Source organism: Mytilus edulis, chromosome 12 (assembly GCF_963676685.1).
Source record: "Mytilus edulis chromosome 12, xbMytEdul2.2, whole genome shotgun sequence".
NCBI classification, from domain to species: Eukaryota; Metazoa; Mollusca; class Bivalvia; order Mytilida; family Mytilidae; genus Mytilus; species Mytilus edulis.
Window position 1 is genome coordinate 9,464,441 of NC_092355.1, and position 23,868 is coordinate 9,488,308.

Here is a 23,868-nt window from a genome sequence, read left to right on the forward strand (position 1 = left end):
GATCTGTTACGCACGAAGTCAACTGTTGTACTATAAACTGACTTTAAAGTCGACAGGATAAAGCGTCTAGTAGTTTGCTTACTTTTGAAACTTAATACAATTAGCATGATCAGTGCAATATTAAGAATTTTGTTCCTCATATGTGTTTTTGTTTTAAAAAAATAAAAGATGTCACCGGCAAGGACACTAGTTAATTTTTGAAATTGTCTGGCAATGTGATGTTATTCATTCATGTTACAAAATTGGAGATCTAGAGCTTATTAAAAACACCGTAGACACATTGGAATGACCTAAGACCCAAGAAAAGCTATGGTACCGTGTGGAAGTCATTGTCACCTTATGCATACATGCAAGAATACAATTAGCGATGAAAACTAATTTTGGCCTCAATATTTAATGAGTATGTAGCCTTTGTATTGTAACTAATAAATTTGCATATAGCCATCATTGTTTTTCTAATTTTCTAATGTATATTATTTAAAAAAAAATACCTATATGGTCTAAATACTCATATGGTCCGACCCGTTAATAACCAAACGAGTATATACTCATATGGTTTTACCATACGCGTACGGTCGGAACATACGCGTATGGTCGGAACATATGAGTATACGCATATGGTCATGACCATACGCGTATGGTCCAAATACTCATATGGTCCGGAACATATATACATTGTGGTCAATATTGCAATCTGCCCTATTTGTTCCAACCTATGAGATGATGAGTATTAAAATTAATCACTAAGGTAGGAATTAAACCCATGTATATCCATTTACTCTATATTGTTCTGCATGTACATACATTGTACATGTGAAATATATCAAATGCAAAAAAAAAAATATGCTGTAATGTAAATATTATATGGTAATTTGTAAACATCATTACAGCCTCATTTTTAAAGACCTAGTAAAGGAAGTTCCTGGACCTTATACGTATTACTTAGGCAAGTGTATTATATAACTCTTAAAAGTATCACACGATAATGGTAATTGCTAAGTATTTAGTAACAACAACGTGCAATTTAGGTAAATAAACATCAACAATCCCACGGTCCACGTGTTTGTCTCAAAACGACCCACCAGGCTTACTTACACGAATTTTTGCTAAAGCAGACAATTAAATATGTCTGGTTACCTTATAAGTTCTATAAAGAATGCAGTTGCTGTAATGACTTGTGTTTGCATGGAAATGTAATGAGGATAACATTGATTTTTTACCGTAGATTTTGAATACACAACATTCCCGGGGTATCCCTACAAAATACATGGCTACTTTGTAACGATGGCTGGTAACGTGTAGCCACTTTCTAACGGTAAATGTAATTGGATGATCTTCAAAGATCAATACTAAAATTGCTAATAAATGATTGGATACGAAAATGTGTCAGCTAATTAATAGATGAAAAAATGTAAACATTGAAATCCGCCATTTTGACGTAGGAAACAAACTAATTTTCAATCTTGGATTAAAGGACATTGCGCACATTGCCAGCTTATTATGCATAACCAGTCATCTGCAAATATATCTTTTAATTTGTTTTTTACACTTACTTTTCTAGGTTTAAGTTAATTTAATTTTTTAATTTACTACAGAATGGGACATCGTTCTTAAAGATGACGTCGAAAAAAATATAGGTGACGCTGTTTGAGGGCGTAAACATTTTACATACGGGTCCTTTTTTGTGTCGACAAATTGACCTTTATCTGTCAGATTCAGGCGTTTGCCGTCCAACTGCAAGGAAATTTAGGAATGTAAATGCAGTTTTTTGATAAGTTGTTCATACTAAAACAGTTCTTAATTTCAATATTAAGAACCATGTGACACAGACGTTAATCATGTAAAAGCTTGAACATGTCTTTTGTAGCGTAAAAACTGCAAAACTTTGTTTAGAATATAATCTCCGAGGAATGGTGGTTTCTTAACAGGAATACATTTTGCATAAATATTCTTTACTCAACAGATGGATATTGATGTTAATTTAGTACATCTTTACCTTCAGAAACATGTATTTTGTTTTATAAATGACGAGGTCGTCGTCCTGGAATGTACAAACTAGGCATTTCATCCCCGGATTCATTTTCATTGACGCTTTAAAGAAAGGTGTTTTCTTTCACGTCCGCATTTCCATCAAGTATGGCATGCCAAATTAACATTAATTTGAATTGATTGATTTGAGGTTGCAAATGTCCAGTGGCAAATATTTCAGGCATGTTTAGGACGATACAATACAATTTGAAACTGTTGTGTATAAAAGATGCATTTCTAATGCAGCCACCAAAAAAGGTTACTAATAAAAACATTCCGTCAGTAAGTGAAAGATAATAATACATGTTTTTATAGTATATTCTCTGTATGATGTAAACGTTTGGGAAGTGTGCATAGTTGCAGAAAAACCTTGCAAACTGTACTAAATGTAAGTTCAACATTTTGTCATTCGTGAAAAAAAATACAATAAAAAAATCTGAGAACATACATGCATCCTCTATAAGTAAAACACTCGGTACATTATAAAATGTCCACCTTGAAATTGTACACTGTAGAAGGAGGAAGTCGGACTATGTGCTCTGCGTGTCTTTATATATATTTTCAAAATACCAAATTTAGCAAACTGTCATTTAAAAAAAGTCTTGACTGAATATGCGCACTTTTGATATATTCATATATATATATTTTTTAAAGTTGACATAAAGAAAATGTAGCACTTCAAAATAAGTTGTATAAACCCAAAGCTACATCCTATATACCGATTACGTGAGGGACGGGTGGTCAAATAGACACGGGTAAAACAGTACGCTCGCGGCATTTTGTCGAGGGACCAAAATGTATAATAAGCGTTATTGATTGTGTTCTATTTTACAAAGCATTTGGTGACAACATTTATTTTTGAATAAGTAGCTCATAGTGGAATATAGTTGGGAAATCTCAACTGTACATCATGTCCAACTCAACAACGAAACACACCCATTCCTGTACACCCAAGTGTAAATGAACGTGTACAAAAATGATATTAAAATGTAAGTGTTGTCAGTTTGTTTCTGCATTTGAAGAAATATAGGCAAACAAACATATCTCTTCATATTTTTTTTGCGTTCGGAGCGCTTTTCTGGGTTTACCTTAATCAAAATTCCGATTATTCCTTTATTCCTGGCCATTGGGTTTTATTTAATGAATCGAGTGATTGTAAATTTCAAGAAATAATTTTTAAATTTGGAATTGAAAGAAAAAATATGTAACAGGGTCTGAATGATCTAATTTTAGTTTCTCCCAACGGGTGCGCATTTAGTGTTGACATCCAAAAATGACAGGCCTTTGTTAACTTTTTCCTCATTCTGATGTTGCTGTCCTGTGTATACTGCGCTTATAAGTTAACAATATTGGCAATCTATTCTCACAAGTTTTCGGAACCGTATTTTATGTACAGTCCAGTCATGCCAATAATATTCCAAAACTTGTTACACTTGGGACATATAGGGAAAGTTCTGCGCCATAATAACCAAGTTCAAGGACAAGTTTATTCTTCTTCGTTGTTAATTCCATTCCAAAAATCATGTTCTGCCTGATTTTCAACGACTGCTTGTACTATGTATTTTCGATAAATTATATCCTGTATTATTTTCCAAAAGAATTTTATTTTTATTTTTTGCAAGCAGCGTTTTTCGGCAACCATTTCAAAACGAATTGGTTTCTTGCGAAATTGCACTGCAAGTGTCACAAAACTCCCCCTATTTTCACACATTATGCTGCGTTTATAGTTTGGATTTATACTTTAAAAAAAATCATCGGGAAACGGCGTGCATCAGAGTTAAGTTGGTGTCACACATTCACGAGTCCTTGACAGGACTATACCCGATTAAAATTTGTCAAAAATCGAAAATATGGGAGGTTGCTTTGAAATGTCCCTCCTAGATGGGAATGTGAATGCGTCTGATCACGTTGCAGGCTCATATGTTGCAACCTATCTGTCTATCAATGTATCTCTGTTAAGCGCATCTCCTCCTGAACAACTGGATGGATATTGGAGAAATATTTACACGAGAAAGTTCCAAATGTTACAGGGGAGATACTCTTTACCTTAATGTATGGCATAACTAATCTTCTAAGCGAAACTCTTTCTGAATGTTTAATGGATTTTAGTGAAATGTATGTCTGAAAAGGTAATGGAGAGAGAAAAGGGAGGGAGAAGGGAGAAAGGAGAAGAGCGGGCGGGAGCAGGGAGAAACTTATATTTATTTTATATCAACTTTTGTCAAAAGTATTCATGAAGTGTGTGCCACTGGATTGTCAAAAATCAATATTCAATCAATTATACCTTCTCTTTAATGCTTTAATTGCAGTATTAAAATGACTTGTTAACATATTCAAATAAATAAAAAACTGATTTATTCATTTGATCAGAAACGAATATTGCATGTAAAACGCAAATCAAGCATTGTTCAAACGGTATAAATAAATTTGCGTTGATACGAAATTGTTAAGGCCAGCATGGTTGCAGCTAACAGAAAATAACAATTAATACAATTTAAAATCTCTATCATTCTTAAAGGGTATCTGTGGATTTTTCTGTGTGAAAGACATATGCTGCGCGTCAATGGATTGCGACTGACTATTCTAAAACACGAACATGTTTGTCCAGAACTTACCATAGGAAAAATGTGGTGATTATTTTCAAAATATTATCATATCATTGTTTACATTGGGTCTCCATTTGCTGATCAGAGAAATACATGGTCTATCCACATTAAACTGTTTTTAGCCATTTTTAAATATTACTGGGTTGGTTTTTTTACTTTTTTATTTATGCATTTTTTTCTCGTCTTATAGATATAGAAAGATGTGTTGTGAGTGCAAATGAGACAACTCTCCATCGAAATAACAATTTATAAAAGTAAACCATTAAAGGTCAATGTACGGCATTCAACACGGATCATTGGCTCACACCGAACAATAAGCAATAAAGGGCCCTAAATTAATAGTTTAAAACCATTCAAACGGAAAAACCAACGGTTTAATTTTTATCTCGTAATTACGAGGTAGTTTTTCCTGTTATTACGCGATACTTATCTCGTAATTACGCGATACTTATCTCGTAATAACGAGATAACAAACTACTGATCTCGTAATGACGCGATAGTTTTCTCGTTTTTACGCGATAAAACAGCTTCTTATGATGAAATACACGATAGATTCTGCTAAAATGTTAACTTTGCATGCCATACTTGATAGAAATGCGGACGTGAAAGAAAGCACTTTTCACAAAAGTGCTAACGGAGATTAAAACATTCCAATGCGACGATTTCGTCAATTATGAAACAAAATGCGTATAGGCAGCGTTCGAGTATGAACCAGTTATTAGTCTTTATTCATTTATAATTACTTTCCCAAAATTTTCTCTGAAGTTTGTCCCAGTTCCGTCTAATTTTGGGTCAAAATTCGACGGTCTGCTAAAATGTCACTTTAAATTCATGATTAATAAATACAGGAATATCCTGTTTTCCGGTCTCAAATATGTTTAATGTTCGTCCAAAGGAAACTAGCTATTATCGCGTAGCATGAGTATAAGTATGTCGTCGATCGATCCAGAGAATACCGGAAATCATCTCCGGTCCGCAGTTCGTTTAAAAACTTCGATGATTCAATGAAAACTACGAACCATTTCTTTTTTAATTTTTTGACTATGAGCGTACCTACGGCCCACTAAAATATTTGAACTGCATTAACATTTATGTTCAAGAAATGTCTGGTATAAATATGATCGTGGGCCGAAGGTACGCTCATAGTTTAAAATGCAGAAAAAGGTTTTGAAACTGCAAATATAGTATTATTATTAATGGCAAGTCACTTTTAATTTGAACGAAATGAGGGGGTCGTTCACTGATGCTTGTCGTACCTTATCTTTTAATTTAAGAGAACTGACCAGTATTTCTGATTATTCTATTGTGCTTTCCAAATCGCAGTTGGAAAATTTATGCGATATGAAAAACAACTTGTATCGTATTGTTCATCAACAGGTGCGTTGGCCGAGCATCTTTTACGTCAGAACTTTTGTGACGTCATGTAATAATTTATAGTAAAAGGCGTTCTTAAAATTTGTCCGAACTGATATTTTTTCACTTCAATATTACACAATAACAAGCAATGCAACTGTAAAAAACATCTACGAGTAATTTTAATCTGTGTGGCAACTGGAATGGCATAATTTATATGGGTAGGTCTTTTCAAATCATCATAAAGCAAAATTGTTTAAATTTCTATGCTAGCTTCAGAAAATCTTTACCTAGCCTGAAATTCTATATATGGTTCACCGTGAAATTCACTATCTATGCGTGGTTTATATGTCTACTACACATCATACAACACATGGGCAGCCATATGTATAGCCTCTGGATAAGAACTTATCCAAACCCCCAGACACTGGACAAATTTTGTCCGTGGTTAAGCTATTTTATCCACTGGACAATTTTTGAACAACCGGATTTGTCCAGTGGACATAAGTTATCCAGTGGATACAGATTTTATCCAGTGGATAACTTTATTCAGCCTTTTGAACAATTTGGCCCAGAACAGTTTTATATCAGGACGTACACCATATATTTCATATTCAAAGAAATGATATAATAAATTTACAATGAAGGTAACTGGAAAATTAATTTTGGTTGGAATAATAATGATAGTGCTGACTATCAAAATTATTGAATGTAAACCCTGTACGATGTCCGGTTCCGAATGCAAACAAGTGAGAATGCGATTGACATCAAATAACCTACAAGCCCCTCTTGTAGCCGAAATTGACATAACGTCATTGAATAAGCAATTAAAAGCTTACATTGATGATGATATCGAATTTACCTTATCTGATGGTGTTCTGAACATGGTTAAAAAAGAGCAAGAAAAAATAAAGACATCCATGTTTGAAGATTATTCGTTCAAACTTACCGGTACAAGTAAGAATATGACAAAAAGATGTAAAATATAGTTAAAAATCTTGAAGATACACAGAAAAATATACAGCTAGAAGTTTCTGAAGTTTACAAAAATTTTAGTGAAAGTGAATTAAATTTTGATACGGAAATAACAGATTTGTTAAGTTGATTTAAACACAGACAGGAAAGCTTAAAATTGGCAATGTTATCAGAATATTTATCCGACCTTAAAAAATCATAAGAAGATAACAATAATAAAATAAACGATATAGCAAGAGACCTTAAATCTCAGTTTGCGAATTTATTACAAGGAATTGGAAGAATGGCGGACAAATCTGACGGAGTCTTTGAATGGTAAGGTTGATTTCTTTCTTTTTCCCTTTCGTTTGGCCTTCTTTTCATCATTTAATCTTAAGAATGACATTTATCGCTATTTTATGAAAATTTCCTTTGATCTTAAAAACTGATTATTTTCTTTCTCATCAAAGTCGAGTGATATATAAAATTATCGCTAGCAACCAAGGACGCACGTGCCCGTTCTGAATGAAATTGAATATGATTACCAACGTCGTCTTAGGTAAAATAGCGGTAAATAAGTTATCATTGGCCATCTCAAATCGATTACTTTTCTATTTTTCATCGTATTGACTCAATTTTGTTGAGGAGCCATCGATAATCTATAGCATTAAAGCATACCCTGCTGATTATGACAATATTCATTATTAAATGGCATAAAATATTTAACAAAATGAAAACTGGCCAGTGACTATAAAGATAGATATAAAACCAGGTTCAATCCACCATTTTCAACATAAAAATGCCTGTACCTATTAGTAATATGACAGTGGTTATCCATTCGTTTGATGTGTTTCAGCTTTCAATTTTGCTATTTGATTAGGGACTTTCCGTTTTGAACTTTCATCGGAGCTCAGTATTATTTTATTTTACTTTTTATAAGTATAGCCAATTTTTAAAATACGGGAGAGAACATAGTCTTTTCCGGTCTTTCAACTTTTGTATTTCGAGTGTCATACATGTATGAGTCTTTGGTTAATGGAACGCAAGCCTGTCGTTTTGTTTTCTTTTAATTATTTTTTTACTTTTGTACAGTAGTATTGGTTGTTGCCCTTATTTATCCAGTTATAAAGCAGGTATCTGTGATGAGTTATTTGATTCGACTTTAAAGTATTTTATATAAAAGAGGGACGAAAGATACCAAAGGGACAGTCAAACTCATAAATCTAAAACAAACTGACAACGCCATGGCTAAAAATGAAAAAAGACAAACAGAAAAACAATAGTACACATGACACAACATAGAAAACTAAAGAATAAACAACACGAACCCCACCAAAAACTAGGGGTGATCTCAGGTGCTCCGGAAGGGTAAGCAGATCCTGCTCCACATGCGGCACCCGTCGTGTTGCTTATGTGATTACAAATCCGGTAAATAGTCTAATTCGGTAGGTCAAATTCATGAAAGGGAAGGGGATTGTAGTTACGACGTGAGGAACATATCCGATATCATTTGTGAAATGGTTATTCCATAACGGTCAACCAACTCGTGATGGCGTCCGTAAAATTTACGAAGGGATGATTTCAACTTCACCATTTGGAACTCTTGATTTAATAGCTTCCTTGTGAGCAGTAACCCTCTATCAAGAAAATCATGATAGGAAATGCAAGCACGGGAATATCGTATCAATTGAGAGATATATACCCCGTATGCAGGTGCTGCTGGAATGTTGCTACTTAGAAATGGAAAGTTCACAATTGGAAAGCTGAAATCATCTCTTTTGTCGTAAAGTTTTGTCTTCAACCGACCCTCATTGTCAATTTCTAGATGTAAGTCAAGATATGAAGCTGACTTAACTGTATCTGTAGTATCCTTTATCTCCAATTCGATGGGATAGATGCGTTCCACATAGTCACCAAATTTTGAATTGTTTAGTGAAAGAACGTCATCTATATAGCGGAAAGTAGAGTTAAAGGATATTGCTAACTTCTTATCTTTCTTCCTAAGAAGTTCCTGCATGAAGTCAGCCTCATAATAATAAAGAAACAAGTCAGCAAGTAGAGGGGCACAGTTTGTTCCCATTGGGATGCCGACAGTCTGTTGAAAAACACATCCTCCGAACGTAACAAATATGTTGTCAATCAAGAAATCAAGCATCTTGATAATATCGGTTTCAGAGAATTTTTTGTTTGAATCAGAGTGATTCTTTACAAAGTAGGATTTATCCCTCCCTAAGACAAGATACTTGTATCTACGTTGGCCATTCTTTTTTATGAAGCAAAGTAATACCAACTCTTTTAATTTGTCTTTAAGTTTGGAATGTGGAATACTTGTGTAAAGAGTAGAGAAGTCAAATGTTTTAATACTGTTACAAGATGAAAGAGAGTTAGATTGTATGTACTCTAAAAGATCTTTGGAATTTTTAAGTATCCACATCTGATTCACGCCACCTCTAGAATAGGCAGTTTCACAATAACTTTGAAGCCCGTCTTTGATTGCTGATAAAATGGATGTTAATAATTTAGAAAGAGGTTTTGTGGAGCACTTGGAAGACCCAGCAATATACCGCTGTTTGTAAGGACACTTATGTAGTTTAGGTATCCAATACAGTGATGGAAGATCCAGTTCTTCATCTTTGGTTGAAATACCAAAGGAACATTAATTCATTGATTTTAATGTGCGTTATGTCCTATAACGATGGCTTACATGCCGTCATTGTGTTAGTGAACTTTTATATATTTTTTTGTAGTCTTGTCTTTCATGTTTGCTAAAGTGCTTTGTTTATGACGTTTTGTGTTTAGTTGTTACATATTTGTATGTTATTCTAATGATTAAGATTAAACACAATGTAGACTGTTATACCCCTATTGTTGACATTCTTATATATTCTGTCTGTTTGTTGTGTTCACACGCTGTGGTCAATGTGATGGAATTTAGTGCGACTCTCATACAAGTAAGAGGTTAAGCTAGCTATATAACTCGGTTAAATCTACAATTGTTTACATAAGAAATCAATTTCTTTCATAATGTGAAAAAAAGGTACTTTATAATTTTTGTTTAAAATACTCAATCATAATTACATTGTGTGGTTTGTTTTTTAAATACAGAATCACAAAAAGAGAGAAAGAACAAAGACTGCACAGATATAGAAAAGATCAGCTATCAGACCCTGGGAAATGGTGTGTACAAAATATATCCTGACTGTGGACAATCTGTTCAGGCCTACTGTGATATGTCTACAGACCGCGGAGGATGGACAGTAGGTCATGTTTTTTATTATTATTGTATTAATACTAAAAATGTTTTTTTAAACTTTAAAGGTAATTTTAAAAAATCAGACAAATATTTATTCTCTTGATTTGTGCCAGGAAACTCATCATTTAAAAAAACAATTTTTAATTTACGATTTCCAATTATAAACATTTAATTTCATATCAAGACACAATGCATGTAATACTATTTCAGAATGTGTTCGTTGACGTTTTAACCATTTTACCTGTAGTAGAAATATTCCTTTGACAACAAACACGTCATGTTTTGTTGTATAAAATCCACCCAACAAGTTTTTTTTAATTATTCGAGAAAAAGGTGAAAATGTAGTACAGTTATATATTGAAATCCTTATTGCAGTTTACATTAGAAACTCTGTCAATAAAGATACGATGTGGCGCGGAAAGCTCAAATAAGTGAAAAGGGATTGCATCACGGTTATAGCTGTATAAGATTTCACATGTAATTGAACTGACTAATGCTTCTTTGGTCATTATCTATATTATTCAGGTTATTCAGAAAAGATTTAATTGATCAGTTGACTTTAACCGGAAATGGCTTGAATGTGAAAACGCTTTCGGTAACGTTAATGAAGAATTCTGGTTTGGTATGTATATTAAAATTATCAATTTTCACCAATTTACAAACAAAAATTATGTATAATGTGATTGTAGGAAAAACACAAATAATGATTTTCAATTAAAATCATTTTCAACAAACACATGTTACATCATTCCTGACGGAGGTTATGATATATCTATCTCTCTTTTTTTTACTCGATTTTCACATTTCAAGAACTGCTGATCAATTTCATTTTATTAACGTGTGATTCGTTTAATTTCATTTTGTCATTGATTAAAAATAGATTATGACGTCTAAATATCTATCTTTTCTCTGAAATTGTCATCGTGACGTTATGAAAAAAGATGATCATGCCTGATGACGTCACATAGAAAGAATACATCTTCTTGTAGATCATTCGAATAGAAGAATTAGTAATGTATATACATATTTATAGATATAGATTGATAAATATTAAAAACGCTCGACGAGCCTCGTGTTTTAAATAATTTGACTGTCTCGTGTGGATTCATATCGTATTCCATCTGATTCAATGGTAAAATCTATATAAATATTATGTATGATAATGGTTTATTTATATAAAATACAAAACACACAGTTAAAGCATACGCTAATGAAACTCGTTCAATGGTCATCTAAACCTTGCAAAAAGGAAAATTCATTTCGAAGTTACAAGTTATAAAAAAACGATAGCGGGTATTATGTTAATATGTTTCCAGAGAAACCGTATATATATATCTTGTATATTCAACAAACAAAATCAAAGTACATATTCAGATCAAAAATGTTTTATAGAAAAAAAAAAACAATTTTGAGGTTGGACTCATGTTATACATTCAGTGTAAAGCACATACTTGTAATATCTAGTTCATTCTATATCTTATTCTTGTAAATTATAATCCTGATACCTTTGATAACTATTTATCTTATCGAATAATACCCGAATAATGCAACTGCCGATCAAAACCTACATTGGTTACGTAATGATTTCAAGAAGGCGTGAACATCTACTAACACTAAAAGATTCGCATCGCATTATGATGCAAAGCAATAAAAGAAAGAGGTTCAACAACACGAGTTTATACTCGATATGAAACCTATAGTTATATCATTCATGACAGAGAGACAAAAAATAATTGAAGAGATAAAAATATAACACAAACATTGTTTTTACAGTTTTTGTTTCAAATTAAATGCGATTCAGATGACGATAGTAAATCTCGCTGATGATCATGGATTGTTGTTTAAACGAAAAGTTCGAAATTAAATTCCTATGCAAGACAAAAATATACAAATATAAGATTAATCATGTTGTTTCTGAGTCTGAAAACTGTGTATTTCTAAAACGTTACGTCAATATCTAAGGGTAAGCAAGTTTTTCTTGGCCAATGGTTTATTACTTTTGTGAAGTCTGAGGCTAAATTTATTTAATTACCAGTATGAAACACATTTGTAATTTCGTTTATACTATTAGACGAAAATGTGAGACGAAACGCAAGGTAATTTATTAGAGTTGAATAATGGATTTCAAATGACAGTGCAGCAGATTATACTTCCCCTTCCGAACCATCAAATATTTTCCCTGTTTCATGAGTATAATTGTTTTTATTATCAAATTTTCTATGAAGTGTTTATTGGACCGTCTTATTTTATCATTTGTTTTTGTTTCACCTTTGGTTGTCATGTTTGGTTGACAAACAGTTCTGAATGTCCTATTGGTATCGTCTTAGTGGGAGATATTATGGACATAAATGTGCAAATCGTGATACAAGCATGAAATTTGGCATAAAGGTTGACTAAATGATAATTAAAACAAATCAGGTGCTGGCCATCAAACATTTTCATTTTTTCAAAATGGCCACCGATCATTTTGCAAATAGCGTCATATCCAATTGGCTACATTTCGAAAATCCTTGAAAGCTGTGTTATAGGTATAATCCAATGTAAGTTTTGATAAAACGTAAATAACAGTTCTTGAATTACGACAAAACAACACATAAATGACAAAAAAAGAGACTTCCGGTTCCAAAATGGCGGCAAAAATTTTGAAAATGTATTTTTTTTATAATTTCCATCAACTTACTAGTAACAAGTGATATCACATTCTTTGTTAAGTTAACATGCCTAGTTTTGATATATAGACAGGTTGGTTATCTATAATTATCTGACAGTAGCCATTACAAAAATCCGTACAAGGAAGGACAGAACGGCAGCATTTACAGTTGTCAACACAGCTGGATTTTTTGCCTTCGCATTTCATTAGTTCCTGACAGGACAGCCGAAGAAGTCCTTTTTGGTTTCCGATTGTCATCGATTTTTTACTTTCATCCAACTCCAGTGTTCATGACTTGGTACATGTATCTGTCGAATACATAAATCAGGTTGAGCCCAAACTTGTCCTCTTTGATATGCTTTTCTGTGAATGTGGTCCGATAATAAACTCTTGTAGGCGGAACTGCATCAAAATGCCGCTGTTTTCTGGGTAACAATTTACATCATGCCTATTTAACAGCAAATGTTGATGTTGTTCTGTCATACATGATGCAAACAAATGCTTTTCTGATGTCCATGTATGTGTCCTTATACTTCAGCGAAGAAAACAAAGTCCCTCACATCTGGAAATACTTCCCATGTCATCCAAATTGACCTATTCCCTTTTACACGAAAATCCAATAAAGTATCACATCCATTGAACGCATGAACGAAGGGAAGAGTAGCTACACGAGGACCAAACGCATATGTATGTCACGTACAGGAAGCAAGCCGAACATGGACAAACATTCGTGTATCTGCTTCTCCATGATTATAATTAAAAGGGGTAGCTGGAAAGTATTCTTATTTGTCTCTAAAGAAGCAATTCTGTCGGCAAAAAACTTGAAAAATGTCCTTTCGTTGTCATGTTCACAGAGAAAACTACTCCAGTCCCCTGGTGTTCTACTAGAACCAACACCTTTCCGTCTAGCACAAGAACCTTGCTTTTGTCTTGTCACAAATAGCCTTTAAATTATTCATTTAGTAAGCATCAAATACAATGTCTACTCTTGAATACTTATCGATGCAAAATTTTGTGTAAGGCAGTATGACATCATTTGCAAAATCATCAATTATTGTTGCCCAACAAGGTGGCCTGGAATAAACCATTGTTGCCCCACCAACGATATATGCGTCATAATTTGGATCAGCAAATCGCAAAATGTTTCAATTATACCCATTTGCACCGATTTAATACCACTGTTTAAAGTGACATCCTGAGACAAAAACGGAGGAGCAGTTTGTTTTTAATGTTTAAAGAAATACTTTTAAATTTTTGTAGAGTGTTCATTAAGGGGTTCATCTGTTATAGAATGTCACTAGATCTTTCTAATTCATCTGATAGTCTACTGACTTCTGGTCCAGCTACCATCCATATGTCTAAAAGGGATCTTTGATTATTCTGTTTTTTTGCCTGATCAATTGTGCTATAAGAAAAATATTTTCTGGTCTTACTTACAGTGAAATTATCATTTCCAAAATCAATTGCCACCTGTGGGTGATGTTAGAGAAGGGAAGCCATATCTCGGAGAAGGTCGGTAACGATCGAGAATAATTTACATGATCAAGACCTAGATAAATACGGCATCATGCTTCATATGGGCTGTTTGTACAAAATCTGAATCATGAAATGAGCAAACTACCAAATTCACAAGAAGTTCTTATTTTATAATTGAACGCCAGGAATTTAAACTGTGGTCTAGATGACTTTATTTCCTTACATCAGTCTATTAAATCATTGAACGTCACAAAGTCATGAAATGATTATAGTTTCTGTGTTAAGCTTTCTTTAAGCCGATACATACAATTCAAGCAAATCACATACAGTCATCTGATGCTCGTGTCTAGTCCTAGGTACATTTGAACATACATACAAATGCCGTTCTAGGTGTTGCAATATTGGTTTTAGTGAGGACAGATGTCCATCTACTATTACGAAATATATCACCCAGAATTTTATAACAAGTCAATGTGCAATCCACCTCACATGACGATAAACTTATCTTCTCCGTACAAATCAGGCAATTCCCATTGAATAGTCGTTAATAAAGTGACTGATCTGTCGTTACTATTGATGTTTCTCCCGTATTAATCACAATTTTCGCCTTATCCATTGAATACCTGATTATTGCAACTGAATGGGTTTGTTTTCAAACAGTGGCATGATAGATGTTACACTTACTTGAACAGCTCTACAAGATCCTCGATTTTTAGAGTAATGAAATGAACTACGATATATACCAGTGTGCCCTGGTAGTACATAAAAATCGCTCTTTATGTCAATAAATAGTTTGCGCATGCGCAAAATTGTTAAATCATGTGTATCATAACCTTGAAAATTGTTATCAAACCAAATCATAAGATCATTGAAAATCCAAAAACACTAATTTCAAATATTTTTTAATGAATCTGATACATTTTCGCGCATGCACAAACCCTGGATATGTCAAATATTCGTTTCTAGTAAATTTTTCACATGAAAGGAAGGTAGATACCAAACTTGATAGCTGTTTTTACTAAAAGAAGGTCAAAGAAAAGTAGTCCAGAAAAAATTAGTATTTTCAAACTGTAAAAACAGCCATTTTATAAAAAGGCCGTGGCCATCTTGAAAAAATGATTTTTTTTAATGGCCAGCAGTTGTTTCTTAAAAAGTATATAATAACGATGCATTATGGTGATTTTTATGCTTGTATCACCATTTGCACAATTCTCTCGATTTTGCCTGCTAATATCTCCCACTATCTGTGTATTTTACCTATTAATGTTGTTATTATTATCATTTTTTCTATGACGTGTTTACTGGACCTGGTCATTTTATCGTTTGTTTTTTTCTTGCCTTTGGTTATCATGTTTCGTTGACAAAAAGTTCTGAATGTCCTTTTAGTATCGTCTGTGTCTTTTCCTTGTTCACTAATGAACACTGTCTTTCTTGTTAATTGCAGGATACAATTACGTGCATATCCTGACAGCCAGTGGAAAATACGAACTGAGAATAGATATGGTTGACAAAAGTAATAACAAGAAATATGCTGTATACAAACGTTTCAGTATTGGAGACGCTTGGTCTAAGTACAAGTTAACAGTCGGTGACTATTCAGGAAACGCAGGTAGAGTAGTATTTACATCATTATTATACATAACATTAAATTGAATATCTTCTATCAACACGTAAACCGATAAAATTAATCGCCTACATAATTATAAAAGTGTTAACGGTTTATCAAGTTTATGTAAAATTAGATATAAGAAGATGTCACATCAGTGGTATAATTGTCAACGAGAAAACTTTCCCAAAATGTGTATATGACATGTAGATTAAGTAGATCTGTGATTCGTTCGAAGACATGCAACGTTCTAATTAATCGCGTGATTGTTAGTTGTTTGGTGTTGGTTTTTTTTTTGGCTTAGCGTTTAGCTTTTTGTAACAAATCAAATAAACAAGCATATTCAGTTGGGAAAGTAACTGACAGCAGAAATAGATGGGACTTTTTTCTACGTGGTTACTCATCAGGTCAACCATTATTCTGACATTTTAAAATATGCCCAGTCTTACAATGAACAGTATTCAGTGGCAGCCATTTCATCAACGTACTTTGTCGACGTATAGTTTTTAACTGTATCTCAGACCGTCCATGTTGTCTCTATATATCATCGAGAATGATTACTTTGGATCAAAAGTTCGCATTACATAATACGCACTCCTTGTGTTTTGTGTTTTTAAGCTTTTTGTATTTTAATCACAATTGTTTCATTTACTTTCAGGAGATAAGTTGCAATATCATAATGGAGATATGTTTAGTGCTAAAGAGCAGGACAATGACACATTGGACAGACATTGTGCCTCTGTTCATCAAGGACCTTGGTGGTATAATACTTGTTATAGTTAAAAAACCTTAAAATACCTTGGGGAGGGATGTCTTGGGGTGGTACAATACTAAGATCTGTCATGATGATCAGAAAAATATAAACGTGATTTCTCAAACAATAAATGATTTAATAAAGCTTTATTCTTGTTTATGTGACCTTGATGAAATATGTAAAACATAAATAAGACAGCAACTTTGCAAAAACAAATAACCGTACTACATAGTTTATATTTTCATTTGATTAATTTCATGATTTACGAAACATTTGCAATGTAATATATTTTAAATCATTGATATATTTTTACATTTAGAATCATATCGTTTGCAACTCTGTAAGATTTAAAAGATGAACATGCACATGGACATTGAATTGTGAAAATGTCTTTTCACATGTAATATTGAAACTAATTAAATCGGACATAGCGAACAACTATGGAAATAAACACAACATCAGAAATGAAAAGGAACATCACCTTACAAAAAAGGACATAAAAAAATAACTGTTTTGATTCACAGCATAACAAGAACACAGTCTATAAATGAAACCGCGATTGGTTCAAATAGGAATACACTCAATGTATCGATAATTTCTATTTCCGAAATTTACACATGGATATTGGCGAAGAGAAAATAATCAACTTCAATCATCAATCAATGTTATTATAAATGACGTGCGTATTTTTCACCACAACAGAAGGGTTTTCGGGGTAATTAATAACTGACTATTTTTGTGCCATTTGATCTCTTGTTGAGAGTTGTTCCATTAACAATCATACAATATCTTCTTATTTCTTATACTTAAAATTGAGAATGGAAATGGGGAATGTGCCAAAAACACAACAACCCGACCATAGAGCAGACAACAGCAGAAGGTCAACAACAGGTTTTCAATGCAGCGAGAAATTCCCACACCCGGAAGCGTCCTTCAGCTGGCCCCTAAACAAATATATATACTAGTTCAGTGATAATGAACGCCGTACTAAACTCCAAATTGTACACAAGAAAGTAAAATTGAAAATAATACAAGGCTCCTGACTTGGTACAGGCACAAAAATGCGACGGGGTTAAACATGTTTATGAGATCTCAACCCCCCCCCTATACCTCTAGCCAATGCAGAAAAGTATACGTATAACAGTACGCACATTAAAATTCAGTTCAGGAGAAGTCCGAGTCTGATGTCAGAAGATGTAACCAAAGAAAACAAACAAAATGATAATAATACATAAATAACAACAGAGTACTACCAGTTACCTGACATGCCAGCTCCAGACTTCAACTAAACTGATTGAAAGATTATGTCTTCATCATATGAATTTCTGGCACAATCCTTCCCGTTAGGGGTTAATTATCATACCATCATAACATAAATGAGAAGAATATAACCCGTGTCATGCCAACAACTGGTTTTTAAATAAATGCGTTTATTTCCGATGCAAAGACCCTATAAGTGAATCAATATTAACACCAAAATATGCAATCTTTAATGACCTGACAACAGTATCGTAACTATAACCCTTCTTAATAAGTCTATTTAAAGGTTTTGTAAGGCTCTGAGGTGAATACTGACATGTTTGTGCTTTATAAAGAATATATCCATAAAATATTGGATATGAAATACCTGAACGTATAAGAAGTCTGCATGTTGAGCTATATTTACGAATGATGTCCTCATGTAATAATGATTTGCACCAACGAAAACTATCTAGAACATCAAAGGTGCAGTATTTGTTCATGTTTGTTGAATTTTGTGGATTAATGTTTCAACGGTCAGTTGGTATTTGGATTAGATCTTGCAATTTAGTTTCGGACTAGTTTGGCACCATGTGAATTTTTGAAGGTTCCCAACTTTTTCGGGCAAAGTAGACGTTAGATACATTTCGTTATTATTTGAAGGCCCCGTTTGATCCTCTCGCTTAGTCTGTTCATGCATATTCCTGATGAGGGTAAATCTGGACAAGAGCTTCGGACGCATACAAATTGTATTCTGTTATTTCTATTTGTTTATAGTCATCATCTTGATTTGAATAGACGATTTGGAAGATTTGTGTGAGAAAGCCACCAATATTTAAAAAAATATGGTGTAGCCTCAATCCCTTCCTTCTTTCGTGTACTGAGAAATCAGAAAAGGCTATGCATCACCGGAGGTGGTCCTCAGCTCGCCCCTAATTAAAATTGTGTACTAGATCATTGAAAATGGATTTCACACTAAACTCTTAAACATACAAATGAACTGAAATTAAAAAGAAACTAACAAAGTCGAAATGCTCCTGACTTGGGACAGGTGCAAATGTAAAATAAAAATACATTTAGCAATTCGCAGAGTAAAACATAGTTTTAAAGAAGTCTGAGTCCGATGTCAGAAAAGGTAACAAAAGAAAAGGTGTACCTGTTGCGGCCAAAAGATGCAATTTTGGGGATCAGGAATTTCCTAATTCTTCCTAGCACCCGAGTTCAACGCGTGGTTTTTGGGTTGTTCATGTTTCTCTATCTTACTTTGTCTATTTAATGTTATCTATACTGACGTGTCAGTCGGTGTGTTGTTCGTCTTGCTCAATCTTACATTTTCTGTGTAATGTTTTGTATACTGTTGTGTCAGCCGTTATGTTGTTCGTGTTCTCAAATCTTACTTTGTGTATTCAATGTTATGTGTATTCAATGTTATGTGTATTCAATATTATCTTTATTGACGTGTTAGTCAATGTGTTGTTCGTGTTCTCAAATCATCTTACATTTTCTGTGTAATGTTTTGTATACTGACGTGTCAGTCGGTGTGTTGTTCGTGTTCTCAAATCTTACTTTGTCTATTCAATGTTATCTATACTGACGTGTCAGTCGGTGTGTTGTTCGTCTTGCTCAATCTTACATTTTCTGTGTAATGTTTTGTATACTGTTGTGTCAGCCGTTATGTTGTTCGTGTTCTCAAATCTTACTTTGTGTATTCAATGTTATCTTTATAGACGTGTTAGTCAATGTGTTGTTCGTGTTCTCAAATCATCTTACATTTTCTGTGTAATGTTTTGTATACTGACGTGTCAGTCGGTGTGTTGTTCGTGTTCTCAAATCTTACTTTGTCTATTCAATGTTATCTATACTGACGTGTCAGTCGGTGTGTTGTTCGTGTTCTTAAATCTTACTTTGTCTATTCAATGTTATCTATACTGACGTGTCAGTCGGTGTGTTGTTCGTGTTGCTCAATCTTACATTTTCTGTGTAATGTTTTGTATACTGTTGTGTCAGCCGTTATGTTGTTCGTGTTCTCAAATCTTACTTTGTGTATTCAATGTTATCTTTACTGACATGTCAGTCGGTGTGCTGTTCGTGTTGCTCAATCTTTCATTTTCTATTTAACATTAGATTGACTGATTTTAGAAATAATTTCAGCTGCATATTTTGATATGATTTCATTGAAACAAATGAATGCTCATTTTTTTTCTTCTTGTTATCAATTCTTATCCATGCCCCGGATGTTTTCTTTGTTCATTTGTTTGCTTTTTTCTTCACAATGTATTTTTTCAGGTGTTTTTTGTTTCAGTGTATAATTTTTAGGATCATGGTGTTTTTTCTTTTCTTTTTTATAAACTATCTATCTATCTATATATTTTTGGTAGAGGTTATGAAATTTGCTCGTAAGTGGTACAAGTAATAATCCAATCAAACTAAGTTTTAACCTCAAACTTATAGCAACAGAAAATGTTTTAGTTCTTATCTTTAGCATTAATCCCTAGTTATACACAGAAAAAAGTCCCATAAAATCAAACCTGTTACCTAGTCTTGATCTTCCTCCTCTAGCAGGAGCTTTGCTTCTACAGTGTACTTCTAACTTGAGGAAAACTCAAAATCAGCATTTTTAAATTCCTATGAAATTAACATTTAAAGGGGAGATATAAACTCCACAAAAATTAGGCTTTTTTTGTCAGTTTTTTGTTGATTTTCTAAACATTTATGTCCGTTTTTATTCAGTAGTTACACTCAACTGCAATCAAGTTAAGCGTTTCATAGTTCATTGATAACATTCTGGCGTATCACAAACAAACAACTTGTAACGTCTTATTTCATTGGCCGAAAGATTCAAATACAACAACCATTGTAGAGTGCACGCGAATTGACACAGGTGACCGACAATGGAATGTACTACGTTACTACGGACGTAAAAATAAGAATCTTTGGTCAAAAAATTAAATTAATATTTTGGTGAATTTCAAATCGTAGGGTCGAAATATTATACTGGCATTTTGTATAAAGTAATAATTTTTCTGCATGCACCAACACATTTATCTTGTACCGCATTATCAAAAATATAAAGATAACATAAAATACATATGCCGCTTTATACGCTAAACATATGAACCACTTTAAATTTCTTTCATACTGGCGCTAGGTTATTATCCTGACAATGTCATAAACGAATTCTATTTGAAAAAGAAAAAATCTATTTTATTCTCTTTTTTCCACTTTACTTGAATGAAATGTGTATAGATTTGATATTGGCAAGCTTGAATCTTTTGGGGCACAAGCCCCAAAATGATAAAATAACATATTTTTGAAATGCAGCATCCAATGACGAATCGATCAAGCTATCTCCATCATTTTCAGTTTGGAGCACAGTCCCCAAAATGAAATTACAACGTATAATTTTGTCTGTATTATATGATTATGTAGCTGATTCAAACGAGATATAGTTTTGTGAGCGTACAATGAAAATCTTGTAGAATTGGGGCACATGCCCCACAATATTTTTTAAAAGAAAAGATTAAAGTTTATCATACTTCCGATAAGTGCAAGAACAAAGAAAATATCAGTTTGCTTGAATAACAGGACAAAGGCAACTATCGTTAAATATATGTTTTCTATTGTCTTTAATTAGTTACAATACTCTTCCTTCAGTAAAAATTCCGTGTTGTCATACATCAAACAGTGTTTTTTTTTCGTTTGTATTTATTCACATTTTTTTATGTCTTGGCCTTGTTAAGCTGACTATGCGGTATGGATTTTGCTCATTATTGAAGGCTGTACATTTACCTAACGTGTAAATGATTAAATCCGATTCATATGGACTATGTTAAATAATAGTAGTTGTCTCATTGGCAATTCTTCTTTGTCTCCTTATACACTTTTTTCACATATTGTTCTAATCAGTTAATCAGTCTAAATATAGCATGTATGACAATATACAGTGCATGTATCATTAGGCAAAAATGTGTCAGTTACTGCTTTGTATTAAATTGCTACAAGTTAAATTTGTCAAATAACACAGCTTGCCTGAAATTATTCAATATTGTTTTGGTATACTTCTAACAATCGAGTTGTGGTTAAAACTTGCCAGCAGGTACAAGTACTTATCTGTATAAATTGTTTCATAATATATTTTAATGGTATTCCAAACAATATTGTATGCTACACATCTGTTTTACATAATGGCCTCTGTTGTCCCATATTAGGCTCGAGATTAGGAGGTTGTTGGTTCGATATCCGGCAGAGTCAAACCACAAGAAATGAAAATGAGTATTTGCTATTTTTACCGCTTAACACACAATATTTAGTAGTAAGAGAATGTGCACTGGTCTTTGTGTGGACTAGTATCTTCTGTATTAACGCTCAGTGTATCTAGTGAACTAGCGCTCAGTGTATCTAGTGAACTAGCGCTCAGTGTGTAGGTCCAGTACAAAACAGTGATAATATTCATGTCACATTATCATGTTCTCTTCCTGAATGTGTATTTTATTTGTTGCTGTAAGTTAAACAGCCATCAATCCTTCTTTTCTTCTGAACATGCATTACATCTGAAACAAATATAAAAACAGATGATATTTTACTTTAAAACGTGAAAAAAAAATAATGTCCAAAAAGAGATATGATCGATAAAATAGCAACAGACTCATTGCTGATTTATTACATTAAATTTAAATTTAAATGCTAAAAACTAGATTGAATAAAATGTTTCTCTGAGAGCAGCCTGATACGACCGCAGAGGTCGGACCTTGAACAGTTAGGGCCAATTTGGACACAGTATGCAAGCTTGATAAGGTCTGAATTTGGATTGTGATAACATTTTTGACAAAATGTACGTTTCTGACACAAAATAAATGTGTTCAAAATAAATGTGGTCAAATTTGTAAAATTTTGAAAAAGAAAAAATTATGAACCCCTCAAAAATATTTGAAAAAACTTGTGATTACCTTTCAGAGCAATCATGCGTCTTATTTCGACATGGTACGAGAAGTATTATTAATAAAGTTTAAATACGAATATCCTTCATGGCAGGAATTGTGATTTATTACCTTTGAGAGCAATCGTGCGTTTTATCTCGGCATGATACGAATAGTATTATCTTTTTAGATGTTCTTGTTGGTGACCATCTAGAATTACCTCCAATGATTTTAGCGATTAATAATACAATTTGATATGTCGTCGAATTAAATGTCTATAGCAATTCAATTAATTAGATTTGTTTTATGACACTTTATATTCAAAAGACAGGCCTAGGTATGCCTAAAATCACCGAATAGTAACAGAATGTAAGTGCGACAGGGATAAACTTTATGACACAGAACATGATTTACAGGAAATTCATGTTTGGTCAAGGCGCGTTTTTGGCGTATTGAATTTTAAACCTGATGCTTTTTGTTATCTATTAATCATGTTTTTCTTTGTCTAATATGTTCTATTTATTTGTATTGTAGTCCTGTAATATTATGTTGTCATTTCAATGTTATATTTAACTTTGCCATTAAAGTTCGAGGTTTGGCATGCCACAAAACCAGGTTCAACCCACCACTTTTATTCCCCTTTAAAAGTGTCCTGTACCAAGTCAGGAAGATGGCCATTGTTATATTATTGTTCGTTTCTGTGTGTGTTGCATTTTAACGTTGAGTCGTTTGTGTTTTCTCTTATTTTTGAGATATTGAGATCAGACGTGGCACGGTACTTGTCTATCCCAAATTTATGTATTTGGTTTTCTTGTTATATTTGTTATTCTCGTGGTGTTTTGTCTGATGCTTGCTTGGTCCGTTTCGGTGTTATGTCGTTGTTCTCCTCTTATATTTAATGCGTTTCCCTCGGTTTTAGTTTGTTACCCCGATTTTGTTTTTTGTCCCTGGATTTATGAGTTTTGAACAGCGGTATACTACTGTTGCCTTTATTTGATCTATGTAAATGTTTTATAAATTGGTATTGAAAAAA

General features: G+C 33.2%; 1 protein-coding gene across 1 annotated transcript; it reads left to right on the forward strand.

The window, feature by feature from the left end:
* Positions 1–6,742: 6,742 nt before the first annotated feature.
* Positions 6,743–16,709, forward strand: LOC139497408 (fibrinogen-like protein A). Its single transcript, XM_071285623.1, has 4 exons — positions 6,743–6,944; positions 10,047–10,202; positions 15,765–15,929; positions 16,585–16,709. The coding sequence occupies exons 1-4, from the start codon at positions 6,743–6,745 to the stop codon at positions 16,707–16,709; spliced, it is 648 nt and encodes a 215-aa protein (XP_071141724.1).
* Positions 16,710–23,868: the final 7,159 nt, after the last annotated feature.